The 14,312-nt window shown below is 60.9% G+C and overlaps 1 protein-coding gene across 1 annotated transcript in view; it reads left to right on the top strand.

The window, feature by feature from the left end:
* LOC115598957 overlaps positions 1–14,312 on the top strand; it is a 55,939-nt gene that overhangs the window by 27,625 nt on the left and 14,002 nt on the right. Inside the window, exon 2 of the mRNA XM_030458016.1 lies at positions 4,542–4,709. Coding sequence (XP_030313876.1) covers positions 4,542–4,709 — 168 coding nt within the window. The remainder of the gene's footprint in view (positions 1–4,541; positions 4,710–14,312) is intronic.

Raw genomic sequence — 14,312 nt, 5'->3', positions numbered from 1 at the left:
CCCTCTTCCCCCCATCCCTCTTCCCCCCATCCCTCTTCCCCCCATCCCTCTTCCCCCCCATCCCTCTTCCCCCCCATCCCTCTTCCTCCCCATCCCTCTTCCTCCCCATCCATCCTCATCCCTCTCCTACATCCATCTTCATTCTTCTCCCCCCATCCCTCTCTCCTATCCCTCTATCCCTCTCTCCCCCATCCCTCTCATCCCTATCCCTTTCCCCACCCCTCTTCATCCCTCTCCTCCCACCCTTCTCCCTTCATCCTTCTCCCTTCCCGGGTCACTGGAGCAGTTGGCTGGAGCCCATGGCTCACAGCAAGGGGGTGCTGGGTGCTGCACCCCGCGGCCCCCGGGTCAGAACCCCTTAATGAGAGGGCACAAAAGCTCCTTAGAGCCTCTGGCTGGGACGGGCTGGGACGGCAGCTTTAGCCAAAGCCGCTTATGGGCTGGCACAAAGCTGGTGAGAACAGCCCTGCTGTGGGATGGGGTGATGCTTGGGGGGTGTCTCGGGGCCAGGGGGGGTGTCACACGGGAGGATGGCCTGGTGGGTGACAGAGCACGTGCCACCCACCCCGTGCCCAGCACCCAGACCCGGTGGCGGGGCCGGTGCGGGCTGGAGCAATTAGATGCAGTCACTTTGGGGCTATATATAACCCAAATTGCAGCTTGCAGCTCGTTAGCTGGCTGTCACAGGGAGATGGTGGCACCGGGGGGAGGAGGACGGGGACAGGACACACACACATGACATTCAGGAATGGGAGGATGACACAGGGACCCGTTGCTCCCTAGGAATAAGGTGCATGAGGGGGGGGTGGCCACAGGGTGAGGCTGAGGATGGGGTCCTGGGGGTGACCTCAGGGTGGCAGCGAGTGCTGTGGTGCTGCACCCACCACTGGGTGCTCCCTCTGCCACGGTTTAGGGTGGGCTGCGGTGATGAGAAGGGGGGGAGGAGTTTCCCACCAGGCTTTTCCCCCTTTCCTGTGCTCCCTGGAACTCACAGCACAGCCTGACCTCTGCGTTTGTGTGCTGGGGGCACTGGTACCTCCCTTCATAGCATCCTCACTCCATGTGGCATCCAGCCCCCTCCATCCCTGCCTGCCCCACTGCCCGGGCTCTGCAGCGGGTCCTGGTGCTGGGGAAGGAGGCAGCACCCTGGGGGGGTCTGGGGGCAGCTGGGAGCTGAGTGGGAACATAATGTGTGGGCTCCCTGCGGCAAGGCGTCGCCGCCGCGCTGCCGGAGAGCCCAGGGGAACCGCAGCCCTGCTGGTGACAAACGGCTCCGGCACAGCCACAGCAGTGCCCACGCGGGCGCCAACGGGGACTTTGGCCGTGCCGTGACACCCCCGAGCCCAGAGTGGGGGTGTGGCACCCGTGGCTGCGGGCATGGGCTCGTGGGTCTGGTGGTGGGACCCCTGCAGCCACATTAAGGTGGGGGGTTAGGTACATCCCCGGCTTGGGAAGGGTTAATGGCCCCGTGTGTCTCCTCTCTGGAGCCTTTTGTGTCTTTTTTCCTTTTTTTTTTTTTTTTTCCCCTTCCCCCCCCACCCTCCCTTCCTTTCCCCTTTTTAATGAGGGGTTTGCACAGCTGTAATTGCAGGTTCCAACTTTTCCGCCAGCAAACACGGAGGAGAAACTTTAAACACGTGGTGATGGGGGCTGGCCACCACCACCCCTGCGGGCACCCGCCAGGGTGACAAGGACCCAAAGGGTGACCCGTGGGGTGCACCGTGTCTTTGGGACAAAATCTGAGGCTTTTTGGGGAAACCCCTCTGGTTTTAGCCACTGGGAGGAGGAGGAGGGCAAAGGCTCCCTGGGGGGAAGAGCAGCTGAAACCTCCTGAGTGGTGACAAAGCCCCTGCCTGAGCTGGGGGGGCTCTTGGTGGCCTCCCCAACAAAGGGGATTTGGGGGGAGCCCTAAACACTCCAGAATTGCCTTTTATTCTTTCTATTTCCCCCTATGCCAAGGCTCCTTCTGCAGCCAGCTCTCTGCCATCCTCCCGGGAGGTGCAGGATGGGGCCCCCCCATGCCCAGCATCCTCCCCACCTCAGTCCTTGCTCACTTGTGGGAGGTTTGCATGCAGGTTGTGCCAAAACCCATCTCTGGTGCGTGCCCACCACCGTGCCAGGGTGATGCCAGCCAAGAGATGAAGCAATGTGACCATATCCCCCCCCCAGTGCCCTGGCTGCTGGGGAGAGGGGAGGTTCTGGGGTGCTGCTAGCTCAGAGGGTAGAAATAGGGGCTGTGTGGGTGCTGTGTAGGTTCAAACAGGGCAGCCACGTTTTTCGGGTGTCCCCAAGGCAACAGGGAATGTGCTGGTGTGCTGGATCCCTCACCAGAGAGCAGCCAAGGGCTTTGGCTTTCCCTCTCTGTCACCACCACCCAAGGCCAGGGGGGGAGCTGGGTGTCATGGCAGGTATTTAGCCCCATGATGGGAGCAGAAGGGAAGGTGCCCTTGGCAGGGAGGGAGGGACACGGGGACAGCAGTCCCTGCCCTTGGCTGCATCGGTGTCCCCTGGCTGTGACACAGCCTGCCACTGGAGCCAAGAGTGGCTCTGGTGGCAGAGCATCCTTCCAGCCCCACCTCTGCCTGAGCACCTCGGGTGCTGCTCAGCAAATTAGCACCCGAATCAACCCATTCATCTCTTAATTGGGGGGGTGAGTCTTTGAGGATGTGCTCAGGGAGAAAGCCCCCCCTTCCCCCCTCCTCCTCCTCCTCCTCCTCCTCGGGCTGCCTCGATGCTTTATCTGGGTGGACAGATCCCTCCTAATTGAGCAGATATTCCGTGTTCCAAACAGATGGCTCCTTTGCATCAATTATTCCTTATCTGTGTAACCGGGGATGATTTGCTGACAGATAGCACGGGGTGAAGTTAAAGCAAGGAGGCGGCCAATGCTCCTCCCTGGCTCCGACTGCTGCCTGGGGGGTCCCAGGGGGCACAGACACCGGGGATGGGGACACACACAACACAGATCCTGGCTTCTGTCTCTTGGTAGGTAGACCCATCTTTGGTGCTCTCACATTTCAGCATCCCCCAGTGGGAAAAGAGAAAGGGTGGCAACTGCCATGGGGCTGATGGGTGGGTTGGGGTCAAGGGTGCTGCCTGGGCTGCCCGGGGAGCAGGAGGGTGCCAGGCTTGGTGCAGTAACCCCCCTGCTGAAATCTGCTTTCCCCACCGTGATCCCAGCCCAGCCCGCAGCTCCCTGGCTCTGTCTTGCCCAACGCCACTGTGACGCATGGCAGGGGGGATGATTAATGTTAATTAATCATTAGTTGCTCTGGGTATCAAAGTGCACCCCGGCCCTTTGCCGTGCCCACAGGTAGAGGAATGCTGCCTGCTGCTGGCGGTGGCATCATGGCATCCCCCCTGGGACCTTGGGGACACGGCCCTGCCACCTCCAAAGAGCACACCTCAAGCTTTCAGGAATGGCGACCGCCCCCTGGGCTTGTCCCCTGCTTGCTGTGACAGTCACCTTCTGTCAGGCATTGGGAAGGGGAAGAACATCACTCGGGCAGCTGGTGGCACCCCACCAGGTGGAGCTGGTAGGTGGTGGCACTCGAGGACTCGTGGGATGTAGGGAGTGCTCACGGTTGTGCGGTGCTGCCATATGGATCCCATAAATTAAACCTTTCTGAGACACGAGCAGTAAATTTATACGTGTGGGGCTCGTTGAGGCTAAGGGCATCCCAGCAAAAAATTCACCTCCCATCCATCTCGTTTTGGCTTTCCCCCTTTGTAGGACTGACCCTGAGGGAAAAAAAAAAAAAAAGATTAGCAGAAAATCCTTGGTGTGCTGCAACCCTGACCCTAATGTCCCCAAATCAGGAGCCAGGTGTTTCCTGGGGGTGTCACCTATGGTGGAAAGAGAGGTCACCAGCAAGCCACCATGCCCGGGGTGGGCACAGCATCATCCTGGGGTTGCACTGGGACCCGGGGCCAGGTTGTCCATGCGTCCATCCCGGGGCGGTGTGACGGTGCCTGGATGTAGGTGGCATTGCTGGCTGTCACTTTACCCAAGATAAACGTCAACCTCAACAGCCCGAGCTGTGTTCCTGGGCACGCCTGACACGGGAGGTGACAGCTACAACCACACACGGGGCCACGGCAGTGCTGGGGGACGCCCAAGGTCAGGGAAGGGTGACTGTCCCCAACCTGAAGCAGCGGCAGTGCCGTCCCTGTCCCTCGGGCACATTCGCCTCGCCCGGCAGGGATGGTGATGGAGGGGTTGTTGATCTCGAGTAAACACTGAGTAATCGGGAGCTGTCTAACCAGCCAGCTGCAGCCGGTGAGCGAGGGGGGACGCTGCTTTGATTCATGTCCTCTCCCCCCTTCCCTGCTCCAGCCTTCTTGCTGGGAACCATCGGCCGGATCCAGCTGTAGCCCCGCGGCACTGGGCTGGCGTGCGGCTCCCTGCGCCGGCCACGTGCACCGTCCGGCAGGAAAACAAAAGCATCCTGTGTCTCTGCACCCCAGTACCCCCCTCAGCCCCCCAGTGTGCCTGGCCTTGTCAGGAAAGGCACTGACTCTCTGTCCTGCTCTTCTTCTAGGTGTCCTCTTCGTCCCTCGAGACAGCTGCCACCAAGCCTGCTGCCAGCGAGCCACGGCACCGGGCGGCCAGCACCGGGGAGAGGAGCCCAGGGACGGGGGAAACACTGCCCAGGACATCATCCAGAGAACGGGTTTGGATGTGGAGAGCCTGGACGCTGGAGCTACAAGTAGGTGATCATCAGGGGGGTCCCGGGTGGGGTGGGGGATGCCATTCTTGATGTGTAACCTCAGCCTGGTTTGGGGTCTTCTAACTGAGGTCTGCTCCCAGCGGTTCGGATCTCTAAAACCTCAGCAGGGAGGTGACCCCAGCGGCACCTCAGTCCCTGCCCGCTGTCCCCAGGGCTGTGAGTCAGCCCACGGAGAGCCACAGCGTTGGGCTGGCCACGCCAGGGAGTTGGGGGGCCCCGGGGGTTGGGCCAGGCCACGGCTCTCCTGGGACTCAGCCACCTGGTCCGTCAGGAGCAGCAGCATTTTTTGGGAGAGGTATCACGCGTGCTTCCTCCTCCTGCCACCTCCCTGGACTGGTTTGTTTGCCAGCCCCTTCCCGGCGGGCGCGCCGTGCCGTGCCGTGCTGTGCCGTGCCACGCCAGGCTGCTTTGATCTGGCAGCAACCGCCGGTACCGGTTCCTGGTGCTGGGATGGGGAGAGCCAGGAACCGCAAGGTGCAGCGGGCAGGGAGCTGAGGAAGGGCAGGAATTTGGGGATCTGGGGCAGGCAGGGGATCCGCAGTGGGTGGTGTTGGTTCCAGGGGGGCTGCTTGGTTGGGAGAGGGATTTCGTGACCCCTGCTGTGACCCCCGGGAAAGGCACTCGCAGGGAATGCCGTGATCCAGCGTGTCCATCACTCATCCCCACAGGGATCTGGCACCGCTTGGGGATCCCTCGAGGCGATGTGTCCCTCCCCGGGAGGGTTGGGGGGGAGGGCAGGAGGCATTTGCAAGCTGCTCACAGCCCAGCCGGCAGCAAGCTGGGAGCCGTGGCCTGGAACGGGCCTGCCGGAGTCAGCTCGGGATTTATTACCCTGCCAGTGGCTGCCGGGCAAAGGTGACAGTGACTAATGGCTTGTTACACGCCTGCCACATCTCATCTGTGCACCGCGGCCGGCTGCCGGCGCTCCCAGCCCTGCTCTGCGGGCGGCCCGTGCCCCCACCCTCCCTTATCCACGAGGGGGGGCCAACAGGACAGGGGTGAACCCCCCCTGTTGCCCCCACGGGGACCTTGCCTGGAGCGGGTGACAGTGACAGCTGGCTGGCTTGGTGCAGGAATTCATCCCAGTGCCAAGGATGGGGACTCGCTCCAGCAGCATCCCGGTGGCCAGGCAGAGCATCTCCCCCGGGGGGGTGGGGAGGATGGATGTGGCACCAATATTTTTGGTGCTTCCAGCTGGTGGTGGCACGTCCCAGGGTGCCTCTTGTGACACCGAGGACTTCTGACACGTGAAACTCCTTTTGTGGTTGCAAAAGCGTGAGCTGTGCTTGCCACTGCTGGGCCGGTACCACCGGGCTTGCCAGGCTGGGACAAGGAGGAGCATGTGGGGATGGATGCTGACGAAGCCACAAATGCAGTCACTAGGAAAATTAAAAAAATTAACAGGCATTGGCTTCTCTCTAGATTAGTAAAGGCAGGGAGATAAAAGCAGCTCTTTATACCTTGTGAGAATTGCTGATAAGGGCATTTGTTCCTCTTGTATTCTTTAAAAAGAATGCAATAAAAATTTAAAATAGAACAGGGAAAAGGAGGCTGTGTGTGTGTGTGGGGGGTGAAAGCGTTGGCAGTGGCTGGTGAGAAGGGCTGGGGAGGTGTGGGCAGCACCAGTGCCATGGGCAGCACTGGTGTGGCTGGCAGTGGGGGCCTGGTGGAGGAAGAGGAGGAGGATGGAGAGGGAGCAGAGATGAGGGTGAGCCAGGAAGGGTTTGAGTGGGTGGGTGGGTTGTGTGGTGGGGCAGCAAGCTCAGGGGTGGCTGGATGGGTATTTTGGGGTGCCCTGTCACAGACACGTGGGTTATTCTGGCCTGCTGTGAAACCATCCCTGCCGTGGCCTGGTGTCTCCTCCGGCAGAGACACATGTTTATGGCTGGCAGTGTTGGGACAAATTCCTTGCTGGAGACTCCCTTCTGCCTGGGGAGGATTGGGGTCCTGCCTGTCTGAGCCTGCCGAGCCTGTCCGGCATGCAGAGCTGACCAGCACAGCTTGTAATGTCTGGTAAATGATCAGCAACTTCCCTCTGCTTGCCACTGGGATCAGCCCCACCCCACTGGTTTCACTGGTGTCTCCAAACCTGGGTGCAGGCAGAGCCTGCGGGGTGCTGGTGGGGTGCCACAGGGGGGACCATGGTGTTCCCCATCCAGAGGATCCCCATTCTTACCCCCATGCTGGAAATGCAGTGGGCATTGGGTGCATGGAGGGGGCCATCCTGAGGATACCCCTAATCTCTGCAGGGGCTGGAACCACCCTGGGCTCTTGCCATGACGGGTCTGGGGTGTCCTAGTGGGGGTCTGAGCAGTTCTGGGGCTGGGACCACCCTGGGCTCTTACCACCACAGGTTTGGGGGTGTCCTAGTGGAGGTCTGAGCGGTTTTGGTGTGGGGGGTCAAAGGGTTGGGTGCCATCAACCTCTTGCCCCCATCGATCCCTGGGGTGCCGAGCTAAATTTGAGGGGTGATGGAAGAAGGGCGTGGGGCCCCCCCAAACACAGCACTAGTGGGGGACAGCCCCATTGGGGTCACCCTAATTCCTGAGGGAGGGTAGGGGGGGGGCACCAATACTCCCTAGTGCACCCCTTCCCCAGCATCCCTCTTCAGGCGACCCCGTGACCGCTTTTATGGGAGCGGGGGCTTGGGGGGGGGTGATGTTGTGTCCCCTCCCCTTCTGTTTTAGGGAATCCCCCCCTCTCGCTGCCCTCCCTCCCCCAGGGGAAGGTGCCAGCCCTTCGTCCTTCCCCCCCTCCTCTCCCCGCCCCCGTCGGGGCCCTGCCTGCCCGGCCCGGCCCCCGGTGAGTCACGCTCCAGCCGTGCGGCTTCCCGGGGCGGCGGGGCGGGCGCCGAGGGAAGCAGGAAGCGGCGCGGAGTGGTTGAAGAAGAGGTGGGGGGGGTGGGGTTGTGGGGGGGTGAAAAAAAAAAAAAAAAAAAAAAAAAAGCTCTACTCGGCGCTCCGCTTCGCTCCGTTCCTTCCACCGCTCTTGCCCATGGAGGAGCGCAGCTCCCGCTGGACAGCGCGGCCGACGGGTGAGTGTTGCCCCCCACCCACCCCCCCCGTATCCCTCTCCCCGGTATCCCCTCCCAGCGCCGTGACGGGGGTGTGGGGGGGACAGGGGTGGCTTTGCTGGAGGGGTGGGATGGGTTCCCGTGTGTTCCCGCCGCTCTCACCGCCTCGCCCCCCCTCCCCGATGGATTCGTCTCTGCTGCTAGTCGAGGGTCCGGGGGGGATGGAGGTCACACCGGGGGTCGGGGTCCACCCGGGTTTAGGGAGGTGAGAGACCCCGTCGTGGGGAAGGCGGAGGTCACGGTGGAGTTGGGGGGGTCCCCATGAAGGAAGGGGTGGGCAGAGGCCACCCTGGAGTTGGGGGACACGGAAGGAATGGAGGTTACTCCGGGCTTGGGGGACCCCAGTTGTGTGGGGAGGTAAAGGTCAGCCTGGGAGTTGGGAGACTCCCAATGGTGGGGAAGGGTGGAGGTTGCTCTGGGCCTGGGAGTCCCTGTTGTGTGGGATGTGGAGGTCTCCCTGGCAGTCAGCTTGGGGGATGGAGGTTACTGTGGGGTTGAGGAACCCTGTTGTGTGGAAGGCAGAGGTTTGCCCCGAGCCTGGGGAACTCCATGGTGTAGGGGACAGAAGTTACTCTGAACTTTTGAGGCCTAATGGTGTGGGGGAACAGAAGTCACCTGGAGTTGGGAGGACCCCATGGTGTGGCAGCACAGGTCACCCTGGGCTTGGGGGGGGCACCCTTCATTTGGGGGATGGAAATTTATCCTGAGCTTTGGGGGACCCTGTTGTGGTGAGAGGTCATAGCTTATCTTGGGGGGACTCCATCCTGTGGGTCATCCTGTGGAGGTTGTCTTGGGTTTGTGGAATGTGTGGTTTGGGGGCATGAGGTCATGCTGGAATTCGGGGACCCATGGCATGGGGGGCAAGAATTCACTCTGGGCTTCAGCACCCTGTCTTGTGGGGTAGAGGTCACCTGGGCTTGGGGGGACCCCGTTTTGTGTGAGATGGGGGTCACCCTGGGCATGGGGGGATATGAAGGTCACCCTGGGGTGGTGGGTCCAGCTGCTGTGTCTCCTGGTGGATGCAGGGGGGGAGATGGGACCTGCTGGGTGCTGTGACCTCAGGCTCTGGTGTTGGTCGAGGTTTTCATTCGCCTGTGTCCCACATTGCACAGGGACCTTTTGGTCATTTCCCCTAGGCTGGCAGGGCATGGGGGTGTGTGGGGCTCGCCTGGTGGCACCAACCTTGCTGTGTCTCCTTGCTTTCCCCTCTGTAACTTTCCTGAGCTGAGTGTGCAGTGAGCTGCCACAGGGCCGTGCCTCAGTTTACCCACGCACCGCGGGTAGCTCCGGTATTACCCATCTTCCCAGACATTTATGATGCTGGGAAAGAAGGAGCTTGTTTCCAAACAAACTGTGCTGCCTGACATGGGGACGCCCGGCCACCGCACACCCCGTCGGGGTGATGACACCCGCCCTGGCGTCTCTTCCCGGCTCCCTCGTCTGCTGCCGCCGTCTTTTATTGCTCTGCTCCATCCTCGCTTTTCCACCCCTACCTGTGCTGCCTGCCTTGCCCTTCGCCCCGGGGCCCGGCCGGTTCACCCGCCGCCCTCATGCCCTCTGTTTGTGCCGCCACAAATTTTGCCATGGTTGTACCAGTGCCAGCACCCAGCTCCTGTCCCCAAACCCAGGGCAGGCGCCTCGGAGCAGCAGGGCGAGCGCCTGGCTCCTTCCCTTTCCTCCTCCTCCAGCACCCATCCTCTTGGAGCAGAGCATCCTGAAGCTGCGAGTTGGGTGCTGGGGGGGAAGGGGGTGTTGCTTGTTGCAGTAACCAGGGTGAGATTTAACAGGGAAAGAAGAAGGGAAAAAAAAAAAAAGGACCCAAGCGGGAAGGCAGCGGCTCCCCCCGCGCCTGCGCCAGCGTGGGGAGGGAGGAGGAGGAGGAGGAGGGGGGGAAGCACCCCCCCGCTGCGTTCGTGGGTGCGCCCCAGGGGGAGCTTGTGCAACCTGGTGGGAAGTGTGAGCAAAGCGGTGCTGGGTGCGATGGGGTGCAGGGGCCGGGACACACACACACGTGTGCACACACACACACACACACACACACACACACACCAACCCCCGTTTGTGCACACGCGTGTTGCAGGGCTCACACGAGGGCAGCCCTGTGGCCCACGAGTGTGGGTGTCCCCCCTCCCCGCACCTTCTTGGGTTCACACCAGGGTGCGTGCGCGTTCACGAGCGTGTGCCTGCACGTCCCCGTCCCCCCCCCCTCCCGTGCCTGCGTTCGTGTGTGCAGGCACGGGCTGGTTTGTTTTTTTTTGGGTGATGGGGAGGCTGGGTGGGTGGGTGCGTGCGTGCGCTGGCGGCGGGGCAGGGAGCATTACAGCGGGAGACAGTGGCTTTGGCGGGGGGCCAGGCTTGCCGGGGTGACGGGGAGGGGGTCCACACAAACACACAACACACACCACACAACACATACAGGACAGTTTATCACTTCCTGATGTGCCCAACACCCGGAAGGGCTGCAGGTTGTGGGGCTTGGCTCAAGGAAGGTGGTGACATTTTTAATCTCTGCTCCCCTGCTCCTGTTCTCCAACCGCCCCCCCCCAGGTGCTGCCCCTCACCCTGGTGTCTGCTGTAACCCCCAGGTTTTTTTTTGGGGGGGGGGTCTGGGTGAGTGGTGCCTGCAGGGAGGTGTCTTCCCATTAGGTGCAAGGCTGTGGGTGCTCCCACCCCACATCGTGGGGGGTGTGGCACTGTGGGTCACCCCTGTGACCCCCCAGCAGTGCCAGCCCAGTGGGTGGGGAGCCAAATGCCCTTCACCTGCTTCTACCTTCAACCTCCCAGGCCAGGGAGACCCAACATGGCCCAGTGTTGCTCAGAGGCGAGGTGGGGGGTGGTGACCCCAAGGTGGGGGGGGTTCTGGATGCCAGGGTAAAGGTTGGGGCAGGGAGGGGGGGGCAGCATGGCTGACAGCCTGGCCAGAGCTTGGCAGGCTGCAGCTACCCGGGCAGGATGCCAGGGGGATTGCCCTTGAAATAGCCCTTGCTGTGCCTCGTGCCTTGCCTGGCCCTCAGCCAGGAGTAGAGGAGGATGGGGAGGGGACACACACAGACACACAGACACCAAACCATCCCATGTCATTCCCTCCACCCCCCCCATTCCCAGCACCCCACCGTCGGTTGCACCGCGGGGTGGGAGGAAGCGCGCCCCGGCTGATAGACGTGGGGCCACCTTATCGTGGGGCCTTCTGCAAGGGCAGGCAGCATCCCCCCACCTCCCCAACCCCCAACCCTTATCTCCCTTGGCCCCAGCTCCCACTCTCCCCCAACCCCCCTTCCTTGACCTACTCCCCCCTACAACCCCTGGGGGGGGGTCATCAGCCCCTTTTGGGGGCGGTCACTTGGCAGCTTGCCCCCCCCCCTCCCCTTCCTCCTCCCCCTTCCTCCTCCTTCATCCTTTTTGAAGTTTCAAATCCATTTAAGTCAAGAGGAGGGAAAGTTTATTGCCTCTAAAGCCCCTTGCGTTGAGCAGTAAATCCGCTTTGCTGCGCCGACGTCCGCCTCTTAGCACCCGTGGGACCTTGAAGGGGGGGGGCAACCAGGCTGTGTGTGTGTGTTCCCCCAGCCTCAACACTTTTATCTCTAGTGGGGAGCCTTGCGTGGACCCCTAAAGCTTGGCCAGCATGGGGTTGGGGTGCATGTTGCAACCCCCCTTCCCCCCCAGCCTCACTGAGACTGGTTGGAGCATCAACCGCTGTTTGCTTGCCACTTGTTTGCTCCTTGCTTGCCACTTGCTCCCCTTTGCTTGCCACCATCCTTGGGTTTGATCCAGAAAGGGGGTCACCCCGTGGCAGTGGTGCCCCAACATCCCTCCCAGTGTGGCAGACCCACACACAGACACAGACACATTCCACACACACCCTCCCCCTTCCCATCCTCTGCTTCCATGCACCCAGGAGCTTGATGTGCTGCCGGCACGCTGGCGTTTTTATTTGATTTCCCTTCTCTGGAGCTGGCAATATTTAAATATTAATGCCTGCCTCTAATTGCTGTGTCAGAGGAGCGGGGCGGCGCGGGAGCGGGTGCAGGGGCGGCTAATTTTTGTTGTCTCGGGGAGTGTTTGCCAAGGAGAAATGTTTGTGGCACGCACACACACACACAAAACCATACGCATCATGTGGATTAAAAAAAAAAATTATTATTTTTTTCCGCCCCCTACTCCCTTGGGATTTTTCTTGCCCCTCGCAGTGATGCTGGTGTGGTGATGGAGGGCCAGGCTGTGCTGGCACCAGGGTGGGATGCAAAACGTTTTGCGGGGAGGGCAAGAGGCTTTAGGGCGAAGTGATGATGATGATGATGGGGGGGGGGGTGTGCGTTAATTTGTTGCGCTTCGGGGTTTTTGGTTTTTGTTTTTACTTTAATTATTTCTTTTTTCTTCGGGCAGAGCGGCGTCAGATGCTTGCGTGCTCGCTTCCTGTAATAAAGCGACCGCCGGCGCGCTTGTCACCTGCTCTCTGTTGTGCTGCCAAAGCTGCAGACATGCCGCTTCTTGCTGCGGGCTTTGGCGTGCTCCCCGCTGCCGCCGCTCCTCCCGCTCGCCCCGGGCGCTCCCCCCGCTGCCAGCTCGCCCTTAGCAGGTGTTTCGGGGAGGGTGCGACGGGTTCTTGTTGCCACACGCCCCACGCGGGCGACGTTTAACTGTTCCTGGCTCCTGCTCCTGCCCTCTGCCCCCTCCGACGCCCTCGACGGGGCGGGGCGGCCGCGCTGTGGTTGGGGGTTTGGGCGCTTGCCACGCTGCTGCTCCGCCGCGGGAGGACCTCCTGGCTCTGTTAATCTTCCGGGGTGCAGAATCCTGCTGGGAGGTGGTAAAACCTTTCTGCAGAGCCAGCACAGCTGCAGGCAGGTGGCTCTCTCTGGTTGTCACCCACTGGCACCTGGGGGTGTGTGGCTTGTGCCATGCACGGGGTGTGCAAGCTGCTGGGTACTGCTGCTGCCTGCGGGGCCTTGCTGTGCTCTGCAGCCCCATCAGATGCACGGGGCTCTGTGCTGGGCTATGTAGCCCCCTTGGATGCACAGGGCACTGCTGCTGCCCTCCATGCCATGTTCTGCATCCCCCTTGGATTTACAGGGCACTGCTGCTGCCCTCCATGTAATGTTCTGCATCCCCCTCATATGCACAGGGCTCTGTGCTGTGCCATGCATCCCCCCCAGATGCTCAGGGCACTGCTGCTGCCCTCCATGCCATGTTCTGCATCCCCCTCGGATGCAGAGGGCTCTGTGCTGTGCCATGCAGCCCCCTTGGATGCACAGGGCACTGCTACCATCCATGTCATGTTCTTTATCCCCCTCGGATGCACAGGGCACTGCTGCTTCTCTCCATGCCATATCATGCATCCCAGCTCGATGCACAGCCCTGGTTCCAGCACCTTCCCAAATTTTCCAGCACTGCTGCTGGGCAGGGTTTTTTTCTGTTGGGTGTTATCTCTGCCCCCCCTCCGATGCCCTCTGCCCCTGGTCCCCAGCTGCTCTGCCATCCCCTCACAGCCACTGCTCCTTTCTCCTCACCTACAGAGGCATCCAATGCCTCTCTCAGCCACTCAAGGGTGGATGTTGGATGCAGGGAAGTCAAATTGCCCCCAGGATTCCCCTAGGAGGAGGCAGGATGAGTTTTGTTTGCACTTCCCTACTCCTGTCCAGCCCAGGCTCCAGGCACCGGCTTTATTTCCATCGTATAACAAGATGATGGGTTAGGGTCAAGCTGGGGGTTCATAACTTGTTGGGAGACTTTGCTGAACAATAAAGGTGTCTGCCTTTATATCTGCTCGTATTTTATCCCTGCCACGGCCTTTCCCCAGCACCGCCTGGGATTTACAGCAGGGGGATATTTGAACGTGTCGAGGCGAGCTTGGGGTGGGGGGAAAGCTGGGGCTGACCCCTCCCCTTCCCCTCTCCTCCCCTTTTCCTCCCTGCCTTTGCATTCTGTGCCCCTGTGTGCTGAAATATTTACCTCCCAGCTCCTCTGACAGTTCAAGCCGTCTCGTGAAGCAAAGGTTATTGAACTGGGAATGTTATGACATTACATTTTTGTGTCTGCACTTTCAAGATGCCTGATGCAGCCTGAATGATAAGCGATCCCGGGGTTAAGGGTGGGTTGGTTTTTTTTGTTGCTTCTTTTTTTTTCCTTTTTTGTTGTCGTCGTCTTCCCCCCCCCTTCCCGACCCCCATCCATTTCTCCTCCTCTCCCTCCTGTTCTCCTCCCCTCCTTGGCGCTGGCTGTTGGCTCTGCTGGGCCTTGATAAGACTCCTTTTTATTGCCCTGCCTTTGCATTCCTGCTGCTGGTCTCCCCGTGGTTGGTGTGGATGCTGGGGAGGGGTTTAGGAGGTGGAGGGAAAGACATTCCCAGTGTAGAAGCTGGCCTTGCTAGTGCCTGCCTCAGTTTCCCTAACTTTGGGCTCATCCCTTGTGCCATGGGGCACACCAGGCACCCAAACCTCTTGGAGAATGCTGATGCTGAGAGGGGTACCCCAACCCCCCCTGCATCCTGGTGTGTGTGGGGAAACACAGCATCC

Source organism: Calypte anna, chromosome 11, assembly GCF_003957555.1.
Source record: "Calypte anna isolate BGI_N300 chromosome 11, bCalAnn1_v1.p, whole genome shotgun sequence".
NCBI lineage: Eukaryota > Metazoa > Chordata > Aves > Apodiformes > Trochilidae > Calypte > Calypte anna.
The sequence above is the reverse complement of the archived record's forward strand: the minus strand, read 5'-3'. Positions and strand labels throughout refer to the sequence as shown.